General features: G+C 41.5%; 1 protein-coding gene across 9 annotated transcripts in view; it reads left to right on the forward strand.

Annotated features, from left to right (window-relative positions):
* Nucleotides 1-26,739, forward strand: part of TJP2 (tight junction protein 2) — a 111,118-nt gene that overhangs the window by 78,801 nt on the left and 5,578 nt on the right. For all 9 annotated transcript variants that reach the window (XM_064490253.1, XM_064490254.1, XM_031449824.2 and 6 more), the window contains 15 exons: nt 477-1,059; nt 5,838-5,941; nt 6,554-6,707; nt 8,199-8,307; nt 8,413-8,546; nt 9,684-9,750; nt 10,586-10,736; nt 14,303-14,411; nt 15,630-15,840; nt 17,254-17,441; nt 17,888-17,983; nt 18,701-18,780; nt 19,189-19,399; nt 24,821-24,921; nt 26,129-26,341. In XM_064490253.1, coding sequence (XP_064346323.1) covers nt 477-1,059; nt 5,838-5,941; nt 6,554-6,707; nt 8,199-8,307; nt 8,413-8,546; nt 9,684-9,750; nt 10,586-10,736; nt 14,303-14,411; nt 15,630-15,840; nt 17,254-17,441; nt 17,888-17,983; nt 18,701-18,780; nt 19,189-19,399; nt 24,821-24,921; nt 26,129-26,341 — 2,511 coding nt within the window. The remainder of the gene's footprint in view (nt 1-476; nt 1,060-5,837; nt 5,942-6,553; nt 6,708-8,198; nt 8,308-8,412; nt 8,547-9,683; nt 9,751-10,585; nt 10,737-14,302; nt 14,412-15,629; nt 15,841-17,253; nt 17,442-17,887; nt 17,984-18,700; nt 18,781-19,188; nt 19,400-24,820; nt 24,922-26,128; nt 26,342-26,739) is intronic.

Consider the following 26,739-nt stretch of genomic DNA (forward strand, 5'->3'; position numbering starts at 1 on the left):
TGATAGAATATTTTTCTTCCTCTTCCAGGATCCAATCAAAGTTAACGCATCACTTTCGGTCCTTATCTCTTTAGTCTCTTTTAATCTACAAAGGTCCCTCTTTCCCTCTGCCTCTCCCCCTGCCTGGCCCCCTCTTTTTAATAACACTGACTTTTGTATGAACCTAGGGAGCTATGCAGAATGTCTCACTTTCTGATTTTCATTTTTGTAACTTACTGATTTAAAGTCTCTGGGGCTTTTCACACTCTGAGTAGAAGCAGATTCTGAAGGCACTGTGCTCACAGCTTAATACTCATTGACTTATTTTATTCTCAACCCCCTGAGGTATTTATTGTCCCTGTTTTCTGCATGAGGAACCTGAGGCTTAGCGACTGGACAGGCACAGACAGTTTTACTGGAAGGAGAACCAGCTCTCTTAACCACAGCATTCTCTTTTTGGTTGTGATGGTCTTGAGTCCCCACTGTTTGTTTGACAGGTGGTCAAGAGGCCCCGGAAGGTCCAGGTGGCCCCGGTGCAGAGCAGCCTTCCCATCCACGAGGATGACCGGGCTTTTGAGGTGATGGATGAGTTTGATGGCAGAAGTGCGCGCAGTGGGTACAGCGAGAGGAGCCGGCCCAGCAGCCGCGGGGGGCGCAGCCACAGCTGGGAGGACAGCCCGGAGAGGGGCCGTCCCCACGACCGGGCGCGCAGCCGGGAGCGGGACCGGAGCCGCGGCCGCAGCCTGGAGCGGGGCCTGGACCACGATGATGGCTACGGTCGAGCCCGAGAGCACAGCCGCGGCCGCAGCCTGGAGCGGGGCCTGGACCACGATGACTACGGGCGAGCCCGGGAGAGCAGCCGCGGCCGGAGCATTGACCCCACCTATGATCGAGCCTACAGCCCTGAGGTGGAGTATGGCCACAGGGCCCAGCCTGATGCCCGGTACGGGGCGTCCCGGAGCCGCAGTCGAGAGCACCTCCACTCCCGCAGCCCCAGTCCCGAGCCGCAGGGGCGCCCTGACCAGCCAGACTCGGACAGGCCCATCGGCGTGCTTCTGATCAAAAGCAAAGCAAATGAAGGTAGTCATGCTTGATGAAGAAAAGCATTGTAACAGTAATAGCTAACTCTGACGTGGCACCTGCTGTCCGCAAAGCACTGACCTAAATGCTTTGCACGGATTAGCTCATTGCAGCCTCACTACCACCTCCTCTGGGTGTTACTCGTATCTTCATTTTATAGACAAGGAACTGAGGCACAGAAAAGTTCCTTGACTTGCACAAAGTAGTATCATCAGTGGCTGAGCCAGGCTGTGGAAATTTGGCTTTAAACTGATAGGCCAGTGGTTCTCAGGGCAGGATAAATATTACCTGGACATTCATTAGAAATGCAGATTCTCAGGCCCCAGCCCTACTGAATCAGAAACACTGGGGTGCCCCCTCCCTGCCCCGGGAGTCTGTGTGTTAACAAGCCCTCCTGGTGAACCTGGTGCAGCCTAAATTGATGAAACCACCGTAGAGGACAATACTCCAGCTTATCTTGATAGAGTATTTGTTCTATGCCAGGGCCTCTGCAGAAAGAATAATCTCTAATCCTCACCAGAGGCCTGTGTGGTGGATAGGAGACTTCATTCCTGTTTTATAGATGGGAATAATAAGGTGCAGAAAGGTTTTTGTACACTCGTGGATGAGGCAGGCTCTGGCCTGGGCCCGTCCCTTTTTGCGTTCCTGGAGTGCTTCCATGCAATTCAGCACATCCAGATTCACCAAAGCCGTATGTGGCAGCTAGAGACGCTAGTAGCACGTGCAGTTTAGGTGAGGACTCTGAAACTCAGGGAGGCAACTTGCCCACATCATGAAGCTAGTAAGTGGTGGATTTGGAACTCAAACTTTATCTCTGGGAAATAGGGGATAGGAAGCAAGTAGGTGAATGAACAGGGATTTTAGAGCCCAGCATTGAAGTAGTCCTTGCATTGATACTTGGCTTCTAACTTTCTGAATTCTTTACAACATATCTTTTATCTCCTTTTGTTCTCTCATTGTTCTTCAAAGAGGAAAAAAAAATGAAGAATACCCAGCAATGCAAAGGGAAAGGCGTTTTGGTTTTTAGGTTTGGAGTTTGCATTTTAAATAGCCTATCAGATAAGAGGGTTTGTTTTCTTCAGTTCTTCTAGAGGAACATAAAGACTTGACTTAGAACTGGGTACCTATTGAAATACCTGATATTGAAAGGATATTGAAATAACTGCAGGGATGTGAATAATGGGATACCTGGAGCCCAGGTCTAGAAAATAAGGGTGAAAGTTGAGATTGCACTATCTCTGAGGAATGTACATCTTAAGAAGTTTAAGGATTCTATAGAATCTTTATAGCCACTGCTAATGACATATTAATTCATTAAACCCCAACAATTGCAGAGTAAAATCCATTCTGCTTCCAGATTGCAGACTGCAGAGAAGTTTTGAGAAAGATAACTTGGCACGAGACCTCCTTCAGAGAGGTGATGCACGCTCTGTAGGATGTGCACCCAGGTTCTTGAGTTCCCTGCTTCAGTGCTTGTTAGTCTTTTCCTTCTCTTTCACCTCTTCTTCTTCCTCTTCCTTCCTCGATTCTCCCTCCTCCCCCTGCCACAGAAAGAACCACATCTTGCAAATAATCATGAATGCGCCAGTACATGAAAGACTTGGCCATATGTTTCATGGAATACATGGAATCATCTGTGATGATTTCTGAGAGGTTCCCTTATACTAAATTTAAAAATACTGGTCACAACTCAACTGAATTGATTTCAAGACTTACCCATGAGTTGTGAGCCACAGTTAAAAAGACGTCTGTCTGAAGAGACTGCCCAAGTCATACCTGGTCGTAGTAATACTATTAAGGAGGAAAGGGGGCTTGTGCCCCGTGGCTGATACAGCATTTTACTCCTTCTGGGCCATTTTGTTTTTCAAACTTAGAAATTGTTTTTGGTTTTTTCCCCAAATTTCCACTTTTTAAAATATTTTTTTGGCCACCTTTTGGTAAGATTACATAATAATTTAGCTATCACTAGCTAGAGTTGCATAAGAATTAATCTTTATAAATATCTGGCAGTAGGCAGGACCTACATTTGATTAAGAAAAATATGATCCATTCACATGGCCAGCTTTTTATAATTCATGGACCCCAGATGGCCTTGCTGGTAAAAGTCTTAGAAGCTGATCAGCTGACTTTTTTCCCCTTCATTTTGGAGATGCCCACAAACACACAGATAACAACCTATTTGTAACTTTGCAGTAAGAGGTTAGAGGAACTATTGATACATAGAAGTCACTGCTTAATTTTGTCTCAGCATTCTGCCCTGGGCTGTGAGGCTGTTTAACCAGTAAGGAGCTGGCATCCATGAAAGCAGATGCTATCTGTCTCACCCTTGTTCTTTCCTGAATGTCAGCCTCCTAAAAGGTGGGGGTGCACCTCAACATTGTTAATCCTTGTGGTAAGATCTGGTGCTAACTTCCTGTAAGTCATTTAAAGCTTATCTTGAACATCTCTAACTTATAAAATATTGTACATCAACTATATCAATAAAATAGAATAAGATAAAACAAGATAGAGAAAGTAATACGCACACAAACTTACCTTTAAATCTACTTCCTAACATTTTTAAGTGGCAGAAAATTACTTTGTTATTTTGGTTTTTGTTTTTAATTGAAGTATAGTCAATTTACAATGATGTATTAGTTTGAGGTGTACAGCAAAGTGATTCAGTTATACATATATACAATTTTTCAGATTGTTTTCAATGATAAGTTATTATAAGATATTGAATATGGTTCTCTGCTTTACAATAGGTCCTTGTTTATCTATTTTATATATAGTAGTGTGTATATGTTAATCCCAAACTCCCAATTTATGTCCCCCCTCTCCTTTTCCCTTTGGTAACTATAATTTGTTTTCTATGTCTGTGAGTCTATTTCCAGTAAGTAAGTTCATTGTAAATAAGTTCATTCAAATCCTTTTTTTTTTTTAGATTTATAAGTGATATCATGTGATATTTGTTTTTCTCTGTCTGACTTCACTTTTTAATATGATAATCTCTAGGTCCAGCCATGTTGCTTATTGCAAATGGCTTTATTTCATTCTTTTTAAGGCTAAGTAATAATCCACTATGTGTGTGTATATACACCACATCTTCTTTATCTATCCATCTGTTGATGGGCACTTGGGTGCTTTCATATCTTGGCTGTTGTAAATAATGCTGCTGTGAACATTGGGGTGCATGTATCTTTTCGAATTAAGATTCCCTCTGATATATGCCCAGGAGTGGGATTGCTGGATCATATGGTAACTCTATTTTTAGTTTTTTAAGGGCCCTCCATACTGTCTTCCACAGTGGCTGTACTGATTGACATTCCCACCAAAGTGTAGGAGGGTTCCCTTTTCTCCATACCCTCTCTAGCTTTTATCATTTGTAGACTTTTCTTTTAAAAATGTTATGTATTTGTTTTTTTTTAATTGAAGTATAAGTGAGTTATATTATATTAGTTTCAGGTGTACAGCATAGTGATTCAGTATTTTTACAGATTATGCTCCATTAAAAGTTATTACAAGATAATGACTGTAATTCCCTGTGCTATACAATTTATCCTTATTTGTAGGCTTTTTAATGATGACCATTCTGGTTGGTGTGAGGTGATACCTCATTGAAGTTTTGATTTGCATTTCTCTAATAGTTAGCGATATTAAGCATCTTTTCATGTGCTTGTTGGCCACCTGTATGTCTTCTTTTTAAGTTACTTTATTTTGTAATGATGGGATTTTGAGTCCATAACAATAATAATAAAACCTGCTAGGTTTGTGGTAACTTCAAAATAACCAAAATTCCTTAATATGTATATTTTTGCAAGTTGAATAAGTAAAATCAGGGTAGTCTGAATAGCATATAAAATATTTTAAAACAGATATACTTCGTAAATAACAGTGGTTTTTCTTTTGAGGACAACTCAAAGTCCATAAACGCCCCAGAGCTGTGCAAGTTTTAAATACTTTATTGCTTTGCTGGCTTATTTACTCCCTTGCTTCACACACTGAAATGTTTTCAGTGCCAAACCCCACACAATCGAAATTGTTACCAATGGAGGGTGTGCTATTTGTGGTGCCTTCCTTTAGGCAATTGCACTGAAAGTAGACCCTGCCTATTAAGATGTATTGAACTGTTTTTATTTCTCCCCAACATTTTGTTTTGAAAAGTGTTAATTTTAGCCTTCACCTAGTTTTGCCAGTTTTTAACATTTTGCCACATTTGTTTTCTTTCTCTCTCTCTCTCTTTTTTTTTTTTTTCCTTCCTCCCCCTCTTCCTCCCCTACCTCCTCTCTCTCTGTCCTTCAGTGGTGTTTGGGAGCCTCTTGAAAGTAAGTTGCAGGCAGCATGACCCTTTACCCCTAAATATTTCAGCAGATACCTCCCGAGGATAAGAACGTTCTCCTATACAGCCATAATGCCATTATCACTCTTAAGAAAATTAGCATTAATATGCCTTATAATATATTATAGCACAGCTCATTTTGAAGTTGCTCCAAAATACTATAACCCACCCCTACCCTCCACCTCTCCCCCAGTTGGCTCAAGGATCTAGTGAAGTTTCATGCAGCATTTAGTTTTTATGTCTCTTTTCATCTAGAACAGTCCCTCTGCCTCTTTTGGGGTTTTTGTTTGTTTGTTTTATGACATTGACTGTTTTGCCCAGTCCAGGCCAGTGGTCTTATAGACTCTCACATGCAAAAGTAATTTTTCATACATATCTTTAAATAGTCCTAAAAGCTAGACTCAGGTTTTCTGAACAAGTTGACAAAATGCATGATGTTTGTGCACTTGTCTCCTAGAGTATGGTCTCCGGCTTGGGAGCCAGATCTTCATAAAGGAAATGACCAGAACCGGCCTGGCGACTAAAGATGGCAACCTGCACGAAGGAGACATAATTCTCAAGGTGGGGGACAAGGCAGAGAATAGTCAGTTCATACTCAGCTCCACAGTCTGCCTTTCCACGTTCAAGTGCGAACACAGTGAAGCTTTGTTGAGATGGGAGTCAATAGTAAGAAAAAAAGCAAGAAGAGCAGCAGAGATAATTTTTTTTATCAGGAAAACCAGACTTGGAGATTTATAATAGTGGAATTTTTTTTTTAATTTCAACGAAGACTTTATTCTTCCCTGTTTATTTAAAGTTTAAGTTCCCTAAGAAAGATGAGAGGGAGAGATGGTAGTATATGAATACTGAATATTTAATAGTTCTTGTAAACCTCTCCAGTCCGGAAACACGTTCCAATAGTAAACCAAACCATCATCTGGAGAGTGGAAGTTAAATTAATTAACAGAGTAACTTAAGTAGGGTACAGCTCTCTCACTTCTGTATTTGGGTTCCAGGCAGGCAGGGTTATATTTAATTTAAGGGGTAATTAATTTTTATTCAATCAGTCACCCTAAAGCCCTGTTTGAATAGCTGAACAGAGCCTTCAGATTTTTAGAAGGAGAATATTAGAATTTTACACTTCACTGTGAATGGTGGTGTTGCATGTAACATGACCGTTTTTCCTAAACACAGATAAATGGAACCGTGACTGAGAACATGTCTTTAACGGATGCTCGAAAACTGATAGAAAAGTCAAGAGGAAAACTCCAGCTCGTGGTGCTGAGGGACAGCAAGCAGACGCTCATCAACATCCCATCTCTAAATGACAGCGACTCAGAAATAGAAGGTAAAGGAAGCGGAGGCTGCAGGCTAGCCAGAGGCCGGGAAGGCTGGTGATTCTGCAGCCTCCTCTCTGCTTAGCGTGGCCATTCAGCTGGAAGCTAAATTTCTGACAAAAACCTCTCATTTAAACTTTAATTTCAAAAGTTGTTATTGTCCTACCAAAGGCTCTGTTGAAATTAAGATTCCAGCATGAAGTTCTGGTGCCCTTGTGAATCCTGGTGGGCTCTGATTTAGGCCGTTGAAAACAAAACCTGTTAGTAAAAAATGCATGTGTGAGTGGTTCAGAGAACTAACATTTGTAAATCGCTCATTCTTGCACTTTGTCGTGTGATGTTTTTGAAGTGGCTATTAATATTTCCAACAAAGAGAAGACGATCTAGAGGTTAGCTAAAACAGGAAGACAGTATAACAGAGAGTCAGTCAGGATGACTGAATATGGTGGCATTCATTGGTTAGCAATCTGTGTCACCTCTTCTCCTTTATGAAGCTATATTCATTTCTTTTTTTATCTTGAATATGAATTATACGTAGGATAACGTATCATTTGTTTATTTGGTTTAGTCTTTATTTCCACAAGCAAATCAACTTCATGTCCTTCAACATGGTCTGTGGCTTCTTGGCCCTTTACTCTTTTTTTTTTTTTTTGCTCTTGGGCCTGTCTTGACGTTTTTTTTTTTTTCCTTTTTCTTTTTTTAATTGAAGTATCGTTGACATCCAATGCATAGGGTCACATTTTAACCATGGAAACATTACCATTAAAAATAAATAGACATAATATTTCCTACTTAACCATCTGGTATCACCTTGGTGCAGACAAGATTAGAAAATATTAAGTTCTCCAGTTTGGAGATGGACTTGTTGATTTTTAAAAGAATTGCTTTATAAACCCTTAAAACTTAATTTAATGTCTATGATATAAAGTGTCTAATCAGGTGGTTACTGCTAGGGGTGCAGGGCAGGAACACAAGTAGAGCATGAGAGGTCATCCCAGTGCGCTGGGAGCACCCAGTGTATTACTGTTATTCTGTGTGTGGTCCTCACTCAGCCCACAAGCAGCATCGGCATCATCCAGGAGCCTGAGGGAGCTGCAGAATCTCAGGCCTCACCCAGAACAACTGCATCCTAATAAGATCCCAGGTGACATGTATGCACATTAAAGTTTGAGAAGCGCTGGTCTATGTGGTAAAAAAAAAATGAGTGTAGACATACATGATCCCGTCATTGGATTTTGACTCTTCAGTGGCAGCTTTGACGGAAAGTATAATGAAAGAGGAACATATAATTCTGAATTGGGATTCCTCTTTGTTAATTAATGCCTTTCCTTTCAAACTATCAGAGTTTTTTTTTTTTCCCAAAGGAACACTGTCAGACTAATAGCACAATGACTGCCCGTCTGTCTTCCGTTTCCCATGTTTCCTTGCCCAGAGAATAGAATAATTTCTGGCACTGGTCTTAAATATTTTATTAAGAAGTCTTTTCTTATTTTTGAAATCAGATGTCTCAGAAATAGAGTCAAACCGGTCATTTTCTCCAGAGGAGAGACGGCAGCAGTATTCTGATTATGATCATCACTCCTCAAATGAAAAGTTGAAGGAAAGGCCAAAGTAAGATGATGTATATTTCCCCTTGCACACGTCCCCGTGGGTGTACGCACATACATATTTGCAAATCTGTCACGTGATGAGACATTAACATGACGTGTGCTTAAGTTCAAGAGAGGACATGCAGAGCCGATGGTCCAGGATGGGTGCCACGCCCACTCCCTTTAAGTCCACTGGGGATATTGCAGCTGCAGTCAGCCCAGAGCCCAGCAAGGAACCCAGATACCAAGAGGAATCCCCAGGTGAGGCTCATTTTAAACAGTCGTGTTCAGGGGTGTGTGCTTGGTAACTCCAGAAGGTGCCTGGAAGGAGGGAGAAAAATTATTTAAAAATCATTTTTAAAAATCTATATATGGGAAGGGTACTCCTATCTTGTTTAATATTGAAGAAGTATAAAAAGTGACAGCCCTTTCTCTGTGCCAGCAGGTTGAAAACCTTTTGTTATATTTCATTAGTCATGGTCCTTTCATCTCCCAGCCCTGACCCCAACCTGAACTGTTTTTGCTCACAACACTTCTGACACCAACTGTGTGGGTTTTGTCCTCTACCCATCTACAAGTTCTAATTCTCCAGACACCACCTGGATGTCCTACAACTCAGTCCATTTCTGACCCTGACCACCCGAGCTAGTGCAGATCCCACATGCTAAGGGCTCAGTCCCGTAAGATGCTCCCACTGCAGACGCCAGTCGCAAGTCCCAGGTTGTGCCTTCACTTCTCACCAATCAGCTCTCCACTGTGGGTTCCCATGACTTCCCTCCTCAAGTTTGATAATTTGCTAGAATGGTTCACAAAAGTCGGGAAGGCACTTTACTTACCATTACTGTCTTGTTTTTGTTTTAATTAAAGGATATGATTTAAGAACAGCTAAATGGAAGAGATGCATAGGGCAAGATGTGGGGAGAGGGCAGAGAGCTTTCATGCCCTCGCCAAGCATGTCACCCTCCCAACACCTCACTGTTTTCACCAACCCTAATGCACTCTGAACCCCCTAGTTAATGGAAGCTTTGTCATGTGCATGGCTTCCTTTTGCTGGGACCAGTCCCATCCTGAGGCTGTTCAGGAACCCACCAAGAGTCATCTCTTTAGAACAAAGGACACCCCTAACACCCAGGAAATTCCAAGGGATGTAGGAATTCTGTGTCAGGAACTGAGGTCAAAGACCAGATATTACAGCAAAAGATGCTCCTGGTACCCCATCACTCCAGAAATCAGGGGGATTTTAAATTTCACTTTAAGGCTTATTTTTGCTGTTTGATGTGATCACATATATGTAACATAAGGTACAGACTTAATTTTTGTGGATTTGGTAATCTTTATATTTAGAGACAAACCAGTTCCTGTTAGTCCGGGTTGGTAACTATGCTTTTTAATCCACAGTCCCTCCACCAAAACCAGCCCCAAGAGCTGTTCTTCGTCCGAGTTCTGAAGATTTAGCAATATACGGGTATGCATTTCAATCTCTCTTGCTTTCCCTCTTTCTTCTTCCACACAATGCTGTGTCCTTAACTGAAATCTAGGAGAAAGGTGTTTTTAAACTATAGATGGTGATTTTACGTCAAATTCAACTGCCTTTAACCATTCCCTATTGCTGGTGTTTAAAATAAAGAGAAATCACTTGTAGGAAAAGTAGAACGTGGAAGTGAGTCAGCTTCATTATGCTGACTTTGTCTGCTTGTCTCCTTACCTGGCTAGTGTCCCAGATGTCACTCTGAATATTTGAGTTTGCCCAACCAGTAACTCCCAGATGGGTGCGATATTGCTTAACTGCAGTTAAGTTAACTCTGTAGGGGCTAGAGTGACAGGTGATCCTAGCGTGTGGGGAGGGGAGAAGTGCTACAGTGCTCTGCACTTGATGTTGAAAACCCCCTGGGGTCAGTGGTGTTCATGAGCAGCCTCCCAGACCCAGGCTGTGCGTCTCCATCTGACAAGTGCCCTGTGGGGGCAGCAGGCTTTCCTTTTGAAGAATCCTGCAGTAGCAATAGGATGACCTTGACTTTTGCCCTTAACCCTGCCTTTATTTGCTTTCTAATGTTGAATGAGTTTACGTAAACATTCAGTATTTCTACTCTTCACTGGTAAAGTGGCCAACTGATACGCATCTCACAGCCTCAAGGCAGATACAATTACAGATTATATAAGAAAAACGAGAGAAGGCTTTTTAAAGGATTAATCACTCTGTGGATAGAAGAAATTAAATCTCTCACTGCTCATGTTGGTTCCCCTTTACCAAAAAAAAGCCCCCCAAAACCTCCCATTTTTCTTTTCTGAACCCACTGCAGCCCCAATACCAAGATGGTGCGGTTCAGGAAGGGTGACAGCGTGGGCCTCCGCTTGGCTGGTGGCAACGACGTCGGGATATTTGTGGCAGGCATTCAAGAGGGCACCTCAGCAGAGCAGGAAGGTCTTCAAGAAGGGGACCAGATTCTGAAGGTAGGAGACCCCAGCCCTGTTTTTAGGTGTTATTGGGAAAGAACAGGGTGGTCCAGCTCGTGAAAAGAGACCAGCTGCAAGTTTGTTGCTGCCAAGCATTGGGTCTCTGTTTCCTTAGGGTGAGTCCTGCCTCTCAGTCCTGGAACCTGAAACTCACCTGTACGTCTGTGGGAATTTATAGTGTTCAAGACCCTTGCAAAGATTTTTATTAGTTTGATTAACAAAAAATTGAGACTTTAACTAAAGGCCTAGGGGAAAGGCCTTTTGCAAGATCTTGCTAATGTTTGGTTTTTAGTTGACTCCCCCACTTGGATGTCAGTCTGCAGGCCATGTCCTGTAATTGAACAGATGCGGGTGTTGGCATCAAATTGTCTGATTTGAGTCCCGTCCCAGCCTCATATTAGTCTGTGGCTCTGGCTTCACCACTGAGACTCGAGTTTCTGTTCTGTTGAGTTGGGATAAGTGTACCCGCTTCACAGGGACCCTGGGCACATTAGAACAGATGACACTTACAAGATACCCGGCAGAGTTCCTGTTCCTTTTCCCCATTGAAACACCAATTGCTGCCACTCCATGTGTCACTTACATCTAAAATTGTCCAGGAAGGAAAATCCCTGGTTAATCAAATATTGGTACTTTTTAAAGTTACCGTATATATGTTTGCATAATCTGTTGATTGTTTAAAATGATAACCACCTCAGCTTTGACATTTTGTGAGATCCATATCATGTGTTTCCCACTGACTTCAGAATTAACTTCAGGAACGCCAAGTACCTTGTGTGCATAAAAATATAGAATGCTAGGGAATTGTCTTCACTGGAATTTCTGCTTGTATAAACTTGCATTTCTCACGTATGAGTTACTAGGGGGTCAGATAAGAGCATCTGGCCTCAGGGGAGGGGAGAAAAGCAGAGATCCCAGGCAAGCAGGCAGCAGAGCACAAAAAGAGGGGGGTCCTTTTCCTTCTTGGCCCAGGGCCTCCTGGCAATAGTTCACATTTCATTTCTGGAGCATATAAAGGGCAAACCTTGACCGTGAGCTTTGCAGAAGCTTTCCAGTGACATTCTAGACCCTCCTTGGCTCTGGCCAGGATCCTAGAAGACCACATGTACCTGAGTGACCCTCATGGTACCACCTGATCCTAGGAAATACCACTTACCCAGTGCTACTGGTAAGAACCTCATTCGAGTGTCAGCTCATACCAGTTTACTCTTGGGCTGATGCCAAAGAAGAAAAAGCAAGTTTCCTAACTAGCATGGGGCCGCAGGAAGTCAGGTAGGAATTTGAAAGCCTTTACTCATGAAAGTTCAAGGATACAATTTTTTTGTACCCTGGAGAAAAGAAGATTTTTCAAATTTCCATGGGAAAACAAAAGGTGAATTCCCTTAGGGGCTTGGCAGAACTCTCTGTAAGTCATTAAAGATGGGGGAGAGTCACCTCCATGGGTACAAGTCACAGTACACAACGTTTCTGCTTAAGAAAGTGTCTTTTTTCCCGTTATTACCCCGGTGACAAGGAAGAAACTGGGAACCAGCTCCTTTTGCAATAGTCTCATCTGGAGGTCAGACAATAGGTGGTTCTCATGCTTGGGTGTGCATACATTTTCTGTTGACTGCAAAAGGAGCCGTCAAGTCTACAAAGGTGTAAAGAAGACTGAGCTCGCCCACTGGGGCAGAGGCGCTGCTACACTGCTGTAGTGTGGCTGACACAGACTTCAGACTCACAGCAGACACAGCTAGACCCTATAGACTACTAACAGACAGTGGATATTTGTCGGAGAGGGCTGCACAACCTGACCTTCAAGTATCAGGGTGCTGTCCTGGCCTCTTTTCCTTCATTTTGTTTAGCACTCCTTTCAGTGGTCACGTTGAATATGTATGGAGGTACGATGCATGTACATCAATCACTTTTTTCGGTTGTGGGTTTTGTAAGTGCTGCTCCTCCTTCTGTAAAGGTGACACCCTGACATGTGGAATGGAAACATGAGTGCGCTGTGCTGTGGCGGAATATGTGCCTTGTAAATAACAGAGATACACCTGCTTTGGTGCCTGGCTTGCCTGTCTCTTCGCTTATTTTTTACCTGCTGTGATCGTCATTTCTCTTTCAGGAAAAGAGAAAAAAAGCTCCTGAGTTTAGTTGTTAACCTTGTGGATTTTAAAACCTTAGCTACCATGGGTGCTTTAATTTTGACCATTATAGTTTTTGGCTTGATGGGAAGTCAGTCTCAAGTGGCCAGAGAGATGGACAAAGGGACCTCCAAGGTCTTCTCCCAAGCCTATGACACTGTCTTATTTAAATAAAAAATACAAGCATGTACAGTGCCTGGAAAAACATACATGTGGCCATATATAGATGCAGATGTAGACCTGCAGTTGGCACGCGAGAATGGATTAGATACCAAAGTGGGAATATCTCTGATTCGGGGATAGAGAGATGGGAATAAGCTGTCATAAATGCTAAATACTTTCAAAGGAAAAGTTAATGTGATTGCTTTAGTAAATCACTCTATTTTAAAAGCACCAAGTAAATTTTAGTGTAATGCCTATTTCATTTATTTGTAAATTCCAACCTTAATTAGGCTCAATTAATGATTTTTTTTCAGTAGTAAACCATTACTCTTTTTGTTTTTTACATACTTCCACCGAGTTATAGTCACTCCATAGTGTAAAGCATTACTCTTTGATTAAAGTATTCTGTAGGTCCTCAATGATGGAAGAAAATATGTCATAGGAATTCTGTATCTTCACTTCTGTAATACATTATTAAAATTTTAGGTACTTTAAAATAATTTTTATGTTTTACTTATTTGTATTTATTGTTTTAAAATAGTTTCAAAGGTTCTGTTCTGATGTCAAAATGTCTTCTTTGTGCTACTTTCAATTTTTCTTGCTTTCTAACTTATCTTTTAAAAGCTATTTATAGTGTACCCTGCTCAATCAGTAGGGAATAGATGTGAGCTTCTTGCCCATTTGTGTATCAGAAGCTTAAATATAAAAGCAAAGTATTAGGCTCATGGTCAGCCATATAAAGCTAATGCTCTTCAATTCCAGGTGATAGAAGCTCTAAGAAAAGGGTGGATTTGGACAGAATCCTTATTTTCAGGCTTTTCTTTGAATCAATTTAAAAAGTATTAATTCCTTAAGCTGGACTGGCATGCTCCTTTGCCACAAATCCCACCATTCCCTATTGCATTATAGTTATCTGATTCAGAATTGTACATCACTTCCCTGGCCACCTGGATAGGAGACTCAAAGAAGAGAGGGAGCTAGACACAACCATGAGAAATTCTCACCTGATCCAGTGACGAATCCTTGATGTATGGGCATAATCCTGACCAGTGGTTGGCAGTGTGGGAGACAGGAAGGGGTGGTGATGCCCACACAACCCAGGCCCGTAGCAGGATGCTGCGAGGGCTTGAGTAGGGCACTAAGGATTTGTTCACACCTGGGGTTTGCTCTGGGCAGGCCCTGATGGACATAAACAGGTAAAAAGCTCAGGTAGCACCTTTTAATAAAAACAACTTCTTTTTTGTTTTGTTTTGTTTTGTTGTTTTCCCCTCCCGTCAGGTGAACACACAGGATTTCCGAGGGCTGGTTCGGGAGGATGCTGTTCTCTACCTGTTAGAAATCCCCAAAGGTGAAATGGTGACTATTTTAGCTCAGAGCCGAGCTGATGGTGAGCAGGTTTGGTTATTATCTAAGGGGGGAGGCGGGGGAGGAGGTATCTTGGGATCAGAATAAGCAAATCTGGGTATTAGAAAATTAAAGTGGATCTTGACACGTAATCTGTCAGTCACAGGTATGTGGGAAAAATTGGGGTACCATTTACCTTTTTATAGAAATGTTTTCCATGCACCCCCTGAAAGAATTTCACTAGTCGATTTAGAATAAAACTTTTTCTAAACAGTGATCCAGCCTTAATTACTACCTGGAGTTACTACTGAATTTTTCTGTAGACAGATGCAACGGACCATGCCTGATGATCAGGTCCCTTATTAATTAGCCTGCCAAGTTGCTTCACCTTTCCTGGGCTTATTGTCCTCATCTGTAAAACAGGGGTTGATAGTATCTGCATGTCTGCTTCAGAGGGTTGATTGGCAACTGTATTCGTCAGGGTTCTCCAGGGAAGTGGAACCAACAGGATGTGTATGTATATGTATGTATGTATATGTATACACACATATACACATATGTGTGTGTGTGTATATATAGAGAGAGACAGAGAAGGGAAGAAAGAGATATTTACTACAAGAAATTGGCTCACATCATGATGGAGGCTGGCCAGTCCCAAGATGTGCAGGATGAGTTGGCGAGCTGGAGACCTGGGACAGCTGTTGTTTAGTTCCAGTCCAAGCCCAGAGGCATGAGAACCAGGAGAGCCGCTGGTGTAGTTACAGTCCGAAGGCTGACAGGAGGATCCAGGAAGAGCCAATGTATCTGTTTGAGTCTGAAGGCAGGAAAAAAGCTGATGTCCCATTTTGAAGGCAGGAAGGGTTCATTTTCTCTTACTGGGAAGGGTTCATCTTTTTGTTCTGTTCAGTCTTTCAGCTGATTAGATGAGGCCAACCCACACCAGGGAGTTTTACTTGGTCTACAAGTTAAAACGTTAATCTCATCCAGAAACACCCTCACAGACACACCCAGAATAATGTCTGGCCAAATACCTGGGCACCCCATGGCCCAGTCAAGCTGACACATAAAATTAACCATCACAGCAACTCGTGAACTTATTACTTGTCTGTCTTCCTGTGGTTCCCGTGGGGCCTGTGCACTGAGTTCACTAAATGAAGAGAAGGTGAAGAGGGTACTCAGAGATTGGAGAAGCTGATGACTCTTTCAGAAAAGACCTCTGGCCAAGCTGAAGGCAGCATACAGTGATGCTTTTGTCTTTCAGTATATAGAGACATACTGGCTTGTGGCAGAGGGGATTCGTTTTTTATCAGAAGCCACTTTGAATGTGAGAAGGAAACTCCACAGAGCCTGGTCTTCACCAGGGGGGAGATCTTCCGCGTGGTTGATACACTGTATGATGGCAAACTGGGCCACTGGCTGGCCGTGAGGATCGGAAATGAATTGGAGAAAGGCTTAATCCCCAACAAAAGCAGGTATCTGAGACCACACGAGCCCACGCGACCCCCTAAGCGTTTTCCTCCCACAAATAAATAATGTATGGGTCCCCCTGAAAGGAAGCCCCGTACAACTTCATCATTTTTCATCCTGTCCTCTCCCATCACCTGCATCTCGTGTACGAGGAGTGGCATGGAACTATAAATTGCCACCAGGTGGTTTGCTTTGAGTCTCAGCATCACATGGTCAGTTCTTGGACTTGGCTGGCATTTAGACAATTTTCTAAGGAGTGTGTCTGCTGCCCTGAGCCCCTGAGCAGACACCATGTGGCCATAGCACACGAGCATGCCACCCTTGTCCAGTGTCTAGCCCTCATCCTGGAGAGAGGCTCACACACCCCAGTGAACACTTATTGGTTGGCTGACAATGGGGAGAAAAGGGAAAAAAGCTAACTAGTTTGGCAAGGGTTTCAGGTTTGTTTACTGTACAGGCATACTTTGGAGATACTGCGGGTTCAGATCCAGACCACCACAATGAAGCAAATATTACAATAAAGCAAGTCACACAAATTTTTTGGTTTCTCAGTGCATATAAAAGTTATGTTTATACTACAGCCTATTAAGTGCAATAACATGTCCAAAAAAACAATCTACATACTTTGATTAAAAATATTTTATTGCCAGATAGTTTATACTGTATAGCATAGGGAACTACATTTAGTATCTTATAGTAACTTACAGTTAAAAAGAATGTGAAAACGAATATATGTATGTTCCTATATGACTGAAGTATTATGCTGTACACCAGAAATTGACACAATATTGTAAACTGACTATATTTCAATAATATATATATAACTTTATTGCTGAAAAATGCTAACCATCATCTGAACCTTCAGTAAGTCGTAGTCTTTTTGCAATAGTGACATCAAAGATCACTGACCACAAATCACCATAACAAATATAGTAATCATGAAAAAATTTGAAATATTATGAGAATTACCGAAATGTGGCAGAGAGACATGAAGTGAGCAAATGCTATTGGAAAAATGGAACCAGTAGACTTGCTCAATGCAGGGTTGCCACAAATCTCTCATTTGTTAAAAAAAATTCTAAAAACCAAAAAACAGCACTGTATCTGCAAAGCACAGTAAAGCAAAGTGCAGTAAGACAGGGTATGCCTGCATACCAGCCTAACAGAATGAGCCATGGTAGCATGTTTATTAATTACTGAGCCATTTCTGCTGGATTTTGTGTGCAGCCAGCCTTTCTCTGCCTCCAACCAGAAGAGAAAGTCCCTGCATTTCTCACCCTGTGAAACTTGCCCATTGTCAAGCCACATCTTCTCCAATCCCAGTCCATCAGTAAACATGGACTGGATCTGGTCAGTGACACGCACATTTGTGCATTTCCCAGCTTGAGAGATTTACTTCCCCTGGTTTCTTCTCTCAGAGCGGAACAAATGGCCAGCGTGCAGACCGCCCAGAGAGACAGCGCTGGGGACAGGGCAGATTTCTGGAGAATGCGTGGCCAGAGGTCCGGTGTGAAGAAGAACTTACGGAAGAGTCGGGAAGACCTCACAGCCGCGGTGTCAGTCAGCACCAAGTTCCCGGCTTACGAGAGGGTTTTGCTTCGAGAAGGTGAGGAAGCCAAGTGGGCTCTGAGCCTATTTTTCTTCATTTTTAGACATTAATGCTCACATTCTATGTCACTTAGACCAAAGCCAACGTACAGAGTTAGGATCTTATTTAAACATCAAGTAAGACTTATAAAAAAAAGTGAGCTATGCAAACTCATGTCATAAAAAGTGAGCTATGGAAACTCATATTTCTACAACCTCAGTCATTTTTTTTAATACCACCGTTCAGAAAGTGTTTATATATTCTGTGTAAAAGTTTATCTTCTGTAATAGTGAGGGGAGTGACGGTCTAGTCTGCAGAAAAGAGTTGGTCTGAATTAGAGGTGGGAGAACACTCAGTTTCTTTGATTTAGTTGTGTTATCAGTAGCCTGTGAAATACTTCTGCTTCTTATCTCAGCAGCTGAAGACATGTAGGTGTTTTCATGGCTCTTCTTATCTCATTTCAGCTGGTTTCAAGAGACCTGTGGTCTTATTTGGCCCCATAGCAGATATAGCACTGGAGAAGTTGGCAAATGAGCTGCCTGACCTGTTCCAAACCGCTAGTAAGTCTGTCAGTGATATGTTTTTCTCCCTCAATTTTCATTTTGAAAAATATCTAACATACAGAAAAAATGAAAAAATAGTGAACACCCACATCCCCTCTACCTGAAGTCACTGTCACCAGTTGTAAATATTTTACCGTCTACACTCCTCCCCCACGTAGACACGCACGCACGCACGCACACACGCATGTCCTACATTTTCTGCTGAGCTATTTGGAAGTTTAAGTTGCAGGCATTGTAGCACTGTCTACCTCTGTGAATCTCCTAATTCTCCTCCTACGCAGCCACAATACCATTATCACAGCCAAGAAATTTAACACTTATACAATGTTAGTTAGTATATAGTCCATTTTTCAAATTTCCTCAGTTGTCCCAATGATGTCTTTTATAGCTTGTTATTTTTTTTTAATTCAGAATGCAACCAAGGAATATGCAGTACATTTGATTTTTATGTCTTTCTAGTCTCTTCCTTTTCCTAAATTGTTTTGAAGTGTACACGCCCCTTGTCTCATAGGATGTTCGCTGTAGGCCTGGCTGTTTCCCCTGGTTAGATTCTGATTAAGCAGACAGGGTGGGTCCTTCCCACTGCCTCTCATTAGGAGACACCGAGTGTCAGGTGTCCTGTCATTGCTGAATTGCTGATGCTAGGTTGGAGGACTTGGTTATCACTGATTTCTAAAATACTATTCAGTTCCCACTTGTTTTTTGGTTTTTCAGAAACTGAACCAAGAGACGCAGGATCTGAGAAATCCAGTGGGGTGGTGCGGTTAAATACTGTGAGGCAAATTATTGAACAGGTAAGAAAGTTCACCTGAAGGCCATGTCGTCACAAAGAATTAGGTCATGGTTTGCTGCAGTCTTTTTAAGAATAGAGTCTATATTTTAATAGTTATTAAATATTAATGATAAAAGCTGAATATAAATATGAGCTGTTTCATTGTGTGGAAACCAGGTGGTGCTCTGTGGCGCTGAGGTGTTGGTTCTGAGTTCTGAGCATTATACCAAATAATCTGTTGATTCATTTTCTCAAAAGTTCTAATAGATTGGCAATATGAAATGGATGTAATGTGGAGGGAAATGTTTCCTGCTTTTTGATTTAAATTGGCGCGTTTTATCTGCTGCAGCCTTATTACAGACTGTTGTCACAAAGAAAGTCTTTGTGACTTTACATACCCATTTACGAAACTTTTCCCCATTTCTAACAGGATAAGCATGCGCTCTTGGATGTGACTCCTAAAGCCGTGGACCTGTTGAATTATACTCAGTGGTTCCCGATTGTGGTTTTTTTCAACCCAGACTCTAGACAGGGTGTCAAAACCATGAGACAGAGGTTGAATCCATCATCCAACAAAAGTTCTCGAAAGTTATTCGATCAAGCCAACAAGCTTAAAAAAACTTGTGCACATCTTTTTACAGGTAAGTGAGAATGTGTACTGTAATGTATACATGTAAGTGTATAGTGAGAAATAGAGAATTGTGGAATGGAAGGGATAGGAAAATCATCAGAGTGTTGGAATAGTAATCTGAAATCCTATTCATGACTCCTTGGAAAGTAGCTAATCCTGTAAAATAAGTATACTGGACTCATGGTGTTTGTTTATATAACTTTATAATCCTGACTGAAAATGATCGTAAAGATCCATAATACACAATAATTGGTCATTTTGATGAGATTTTTGTGTGAGACTGCAAGGCTAGTGATCACACTGGCCTGTATCACCGAGTACCCTCGTTGGTCATGGACTGTGTCATTGTTCTCTGCTTACCATCCATGTGTGCACTAACTTGCAAAGTGATAGGAACTTGGTTTCATTATTTACAAACGTCCCTGAAATAGAAACTTGAACACTCTGGATGTTGGATGATATGAAGGATTTAGTACTCCTGTTTTTAGGGTAATGATATTGTGACTTTTTTTTTTAAAGAATCCTTATTTTTTAGGAATGTACGCTAAATAAAATATTTACAGGTGACCTTATATGATGTCTGAGATTTGCTTAAATAATCTTCGGTGGGGAGAGTAGGTGGGGCTATGGACAAGACCAGCCAAGAGTTGATAATTGTTGCACTGATGTGTTCATAGGAGTTTAATGAACTCCTGCTCCTGTTCTCTCTGCTTTTGCATATGTCTATAGTTTTCCATAATAGAATATTTTTTAAAGTTCCTGAAATGAAGACTACTGCTACGATTATTATGAAAGTAAAGCGATGTAAGAATGCGACCTGTTTGAGTAACTGAATCCATTTGCACTACCTATGAAAATGACTAGCTCTGCGAAGGGGAGAGCAGAGGAGAAGGAGGCAGCCCGTGATGCTGGGACCCTCCCTTCTTCTACCTTTGAGTTTGATCGTTGGCTTTTTGGAGCACAGGCCACAAGGGCTGGCTGCATCTGATCGAGGATCAGAAGGAGCCCATGTGTGTACAAGGGTTTAACAACTCCTTTTCAGCTCCACTAAGAGATTAAGGGATCCTTGAAGGCAGGGACTGACCATTACCCAGCTGTGTGTGCCGGAGGCCAGCATCAAGCGAGGTATACATGTTTGTAACTTAATTAGAACTGTCTCTGGCCCACTTAATCCGTTTCTTGCGTAAGCTAATCAAAAAGATAGAGGTTTCAGCATAACTCAAGTCGGGGGCTGGCATGGAAACATAGATGCTGTGAGTGTCCAGTTTCGTCTAGAACTTTAAGTGACCCACTCTTATCATAGGTTGCCAGCCTTTAGTATGGAATTAATTGGTCTTCAGGATGAATGGGGCAGGGTGCCGAGTAATTTACCAACAGTCCCCAATTGTCTACTAGCTGGCCTTTCACAGTAACCTTCTAGACTTCTCGGTTTAGCTCTGGGAAACTGCGTGGATGTCCCCACTGAGCACTTTCTTTGCCCCGTGTCTCACTCAGCCTGACCAGGTTTTGACTTGATTGTGTGCACCATGGCCAGAATCAAAGCTTTTTTTTAATGGCTTTAACTTTATGGAATTTTAAAGAATTAGTAAGTAGGAATAGCAGAGCTACTTTGATGATCGCAGTAATTCAAAATCAAGGATTGTGTTCCAATGATGTCACCAGGCTAAATATCCTTCTTTTTCTTTGTTTGCACAGTAGCAGGAAAATCCCATTTCCCAAAGATGAGTATTTAATTATGACCGTATTAAAATGGCTCTCCCTGAAGTTACTTTAAAGGTTACTTTAGGGTTGCAATAAAAATCATCAAGTAGAAGAACTGAAGGTTTATAGAAACTGTTAGTGTGTTGTTAGTATTTCAGATATAGGACAAATTAGGGCTTAGTATGACATTAATCGTAGAAAATTAAAAGAAAACTAGCATTACTAGTGCTTGTTGATTTACTTTTTGTACTGTTATGCTTATTGTCATGTCTTAGTCATTTTTTTTCCTTTTTACAGACTATTAGATATGAAATAAGCTACAGGGATATATTGCACAACACGGGGAACATAGCAAACACTTTATAACAACTATAAATAGAGTATAATTCCTCCAGAACTGTGAATCACTCTATTGTACTCCTGTAATTTATATAATACTGCACATCAACTATACTTCAGTTAAAAAAAATTGTGTCTTGGTTGTTTTTGAAAAGTATAAATTATTTTTCCTTTTGTTTTTTACGTATATCCATTACTATTTTTACAACGTAATAAAATGCCTTTTATCTAAAAAATAAACTAATAAACTAAACTAAAGCTAATATAAAACTTAAACTAAACTAAAAAAGAAATTAAAGTAAATGGCTCTCCTTGCAAACTCAAGGTGCTTCTCAATTAAGTGGCAGTGACAAGGGAAGCTTTATTCTGAGATTTTGGCCCAAAGCAAGTTAACCTGTCAACATAAATGTAAAATGTTAGGCTGCCCAAGCCTCCCCCGTCGTTTAAAAATAATTTATTGTAGAACACATTTGCATGTACATGTTGCAAAAGTTATTTTTGAGAACATGAAGTTTAAATTACGTGTTTTCTTGGAATTCCTGAAGCACTCAGTTCGTGGTTTAAAGACCACGGAAATGGTAATGGGGACTTAGCGACCCAAGCAGGGCCACCCTTTTTGTGAATTTGTGGGATTTTTTCAAGTACCACAGAATATACTAGCAATTCTCCTAGGTTTCACTAATGTGAAGTTTGTACAGTTTGGTTCTGAGACTTTGGAAATGCTGAACAAATGCTATTCATTAGTGATACTATTTTATACTTTTTTTTTTTTATCTTTCAGTCTTAACATACTGTGAAAGAAATTTTCTATGTCATAGTACAGTCTTTGAAAAGGCTTGGGGTGGAGTGATGAATCCTGTATCAGCCAAAAAGAACCCAAACTGCAGTAGGCAGTGCTTGGTTTCCCAAGGACGCGTAGAGGCTGATGACCACGGGAAGCAGACGGAAGTTGCCATGCTCCCTGGCTGGGCACCTTGGCTGATGCTTACCCATTTAGAGAGAGTCCCTGAATGTGAACAGCTTTATTAAAATTTAATGTATATGCCCTATAATTCACCCACTTAAAGTGTACACAATTCAGTAGTTTTTTAGTATATTAAAAAATGTACAGCCATCCTCACCATCAATTTTAGAACTTTCCCATCACCCTGAAGAGAAACCTCATGGCCCTTAGCAGTCACTCCTGATTTCCCCCTACCCCTACAGCCTTACACATCACCTTCTACTGTTGCTCTTGGTGCTTCTCAACCTCCTCGGCAGGGGAAGGAGAAGGAGCTCTGAGTACACCTGTGCCAGGGCTGGGAATGGACGCCCGTAGAATCCCAGGATCCTGGCTGAGACGGAGACTGAGTGAAGATCTTTCAGTATTTCACTTTCTGGAGTTTGAGAGATATATTTAGCCTATCCAAGGGGACACAGGTCTAGCCCAGAGGTTGGGAACAATAGTAATTAACTAGTATTGCTTGAAATCAAAGAATCTGAAAAGTGTAATAAGCAAAAGCCAACAGTAAACCAAAGGAACTTGATCCCAAGTGAAGGGGAGGCAGCATCATAGCTGTGCACTCGCTTGTTAAAAGAGAGGTCAAGTGCTTGAGTTGGATGCTAACAACTTAGTTGGAAATTCTTTTTAATAGGGCTTAGGAAATCAGCCACTGTAAAGCTTTTTTTGCTTTTTTTTTCATATACTTGACTCAATGTGAATTCAGTAAGAGGTTTTCTGACTTTCTTATTGGGGGCATAAAAATATTTTCTGCATTTCACAAGTAGCCCTTTTAACTTGAGGTTATCCTTATGATAAAAACAGACTACTCATCTCAGATAACTCCAACGTAAAACTTAAAAAGGCAGCAGAATATTCTATGTACATTTAGTGCAAATCACTCATTTTGTCTCTGGGATGCACAATCTCACTTCTGTTACCAGGAACAGAATAAACTTTACAAAAGTCCAAGGAATCAAGGTTAATTTTCCTTGAGTTGTCCAAGGTATCAGTTTATTCTAATGCTGTAAATAATTAATAACCAAGGAAATTGTAAGCTCGTTCAGGATTTTCCAAGGTCATTGTTAGAACGTTTTAAGTGAAACAATGCTGTATGTTACTAGGAAGAAAACCTGAAGCATAATTGCTTATAAAATTTGCTTACTAGTTCTTTTTGGCTGTTTATAGAGAATTATGTAGATTTCAGGATAGATGGAGCAACTTTTACCAACAGGCTCTGATTTTCTTTTGGGTGACACATAGTGCAATACCCCTTGATAAAAGGACATGATGATGTAGTTTTTAAAAATCCTAATTTACCTGCAGTTTGATCATTTTAGGCCCAATTTTGCTTGTCTGATTTATCTCCAATAGGTTCATAAATACACATTGCTTAAGAACAATCACATGTCTTTTACTTGATTGATATTTTATATTGGTGCTCTAGATTCATGGTTTTAATTTTTTTTTCTTCTTTTTCCTTTAAGAGAGGCACTGGGGTTTGAACCCAGGACCTTGTGCATGCCAAGCAGGCATTCTACCACTGAGCTATTACCCACCCACCGCACGCCCCAGCTAAATTCATGTTTTCAGATGGACAGTGTCATGTAGTAACTGAGACCATAGACCCTAAAAGCAAACTTCTGAGTTTGTATCTAGGCTTCTCCACTTGCTTGGTGCGAGGCCTTGGGCTAGTTACTTTCACCCCTGTGCCTCAGTTTCTCATCTGTAAAATGGGGGTGATAGATAGCATTACCTACATGGCAAGGTTTGTTCAAGCATGAAATGAACTAATCCATGTAAGATGTTTGGAAAAGTGTTTGGTCAATTATAGTAAGTGCTGTTATGTGAGAGATATTTTGTTCTGAATAGAAAATGTATAGCCCATGAATACACACCTGTGGAGTTTGGTTAATCTGTATTTGTACTCCAAAATGTTTAAGCCTATTAAAATGATATACATTTAAAAATTATCTTTAGTTTTTTTATTGGAGATAAACAATAGTACAATGGTATATATTTTTCTTATTTATAATATACATGTCTGCATATTGATCTTTAAAATACGGTAGTTTTATATTTGGTTTAGATGTTGTAATCTTTGCTCCTGAAAACACTCTTAAAAACGTATTTTTTAAAAGGTGGCTTTTTTGAAAAACAGGCATTCTGGAAAGAAATTAATCCATTTTTAGCTTTATAGCATCCACCTGTAATGAAAACTCCAACAACTAGATGGTAATAGTTGAATTACATTCAACCGAAAGGATTTAGTGTTCAAATATGTGCCAACTTTCTCTTCCATTTGCCAAAGTTTAATTTATATAACAAGTTAGGATAAGTTATGTCAAATAGGATTTCTAATAAACATTTCTCTGGAAATTGATGCGCACCTTTTGGTTTACATTTCTATAGCTACAATCAACCTAAATTCAGCCAATGATAGCTGGTTTGGCAGCTTGAAGGACACGATTCAGCAGCAGCAAGGAGAAGCAGTCTGGGTCTCCGAAGGAAAGGTACGTGGCACAGATCCTCTGCTACGATGTGAGAGTTTGTGTTCTGAGTTTTCTTTAAAGAGGGTAGTGAATGTAGTAAAACCGGGCCCATTTCAAGTGATCCCAACATATGTGTTAATTGTTTGAACATTTATAAATTCTCTGAAAAAGTAATAAATTGAAGGGACTTTTACAAGAAAAGCAGAATGTGATCTGTGCAGCCCTACATTCACTTCCCTTTGCTTTTAATGTAGTAACTAGTGTCGTGTCCCAAGCACACTAATCAGAGCTTACAAGGTCTTGTGCTGAGCTCCACAGCTTACTAAGGACCCGGGAAACTCAGTCGGGGTGAGAGGCGAGGCTGAGGGGTGTGGAGAAAATGGTTAAAAATCAATAGAAGAAAAACTAATGGAGTTGGAATCATTGGCTTAGACAGAAGGTTGGCAGAGAATGTGTTCTAGGAGTGTGCGTGGGTGATGAGAGGGCGCTGGGACCCTTGTATAGGCTTCTACCATCGGCTGGCGTCTCAGCTGTGGAGGGAGTCTACACACAGCCCCACTGCAGGGAGGAAGTGGAGAGAAAGCATGTAGTTCTCCGTGGTTCTAGGAGCTGTTGGTGCTGGTATGCCGTAGTCCAGCTGAATTGGGGTAGTTTGTGAGCTGGTAGAGGTACGATTTTGTTGCAGAAGTGCCTCAGTTACCAACTAGATGGTTTAGTCCTAGTCTTGCTCTTTAGAAACTGCGTGTTTAGTAAGAGTATCTAGTATCCACTGAGTGTTTGCGTATACCCGCTGAGGCTGTGCGCTAGCCTCCACACTGAGAACAGGTTGAGCAGGACAGAGCTTCTGCCCTCAAGGATTTGAGAATCTCGTGGGTGAGGAGAGAGGCGTGCAGCTCGGGGCAGTGTGCACATATTACTAGGAGAACAACAGAAAAAAGCTGGAGGGCAGCCAGATTCTGGAAGAAAAGTGCAACGGTCTGAGGAAGCCTGGGTCGGTAGCAGTGTAAAGGACAGTTGGTAGCAAGAAGAGGTTTCAAATTTGAGTCCCTGCACAAAAATTAACATAGGAATTTAAAGCCAAGTTGATTTCAGGAGAATAAAGGTGACTTTGCTTTCTAGAACAAGTCAAGGTTTCTGTCACTTGGCTGTGCCCTTGGGAATTCTCTTGAGTCCTCACTCCCAGGGGCCATATCAGATCCCACTGACCCTCCGAAACAAATTCCTCTAGATGGAAGGGATGGATGACGACCCCGAAGACCGCATGTCCTACTTAACCGCCATGGGCGCGGACTATCTGAGCTGCGACAGCCGCCTCGTCAGTGACTTTGAAGACACCGACGGCGAAGGAGGCGCCTACACTGACAATGAGCTGGACGAGCCAGCCGAGGAGCCGCTGGTGTCTTCCGTCACCCGCTCCTCAGAGCCGGTGCCGCATGAGGAGGTGAGGCGAGGCAGGAGGAGCAGGTTCTGGCGTTGCCCTTGAAATCCTCTGGCCAGCTGCTTATTCAGGGTGCTGTGGAAGGTATTCCTAAGGGCTGGAGCAGGTACATCTCGGGAGCCTCTCATTCCAGGTCAAAGCCTGTGTGGTTGCGGTTGTGGTCCGTGGGGAAGAGGAGGGGCAGGAACTGAGCACTGGGAGAGGTTGAGCGATCAGCACTCATCACACCAATGCCCTTGGGCATGATGTCATGATGTCGGGCCCAGCTGTCCAAATTACAAGCAGGATGTTATTTTTTAAATACAATATTGTTGTATTTACTTGTAACCTTTGATTAGGTCCTCTCTGTACTCTTAGGTATCCTGGCTTTGTCTTCTCCACCCTACCTTTAACTTTTCTAA

Source organism: Camelus dromedarius, chromosome 10, assembly GCF_036321535.1.
Source record: "Camelus dromedarius isolate mCamDro1 chromosome 10, mCamDro1.pat, whole genome shotgun sequence".
Taxonomy (NCBI): Eukaryota; Metazoa; Chordata; class Mammalia; order Artiodactyla; family Camelidae; genus Camelus; species Camelus dromedarius.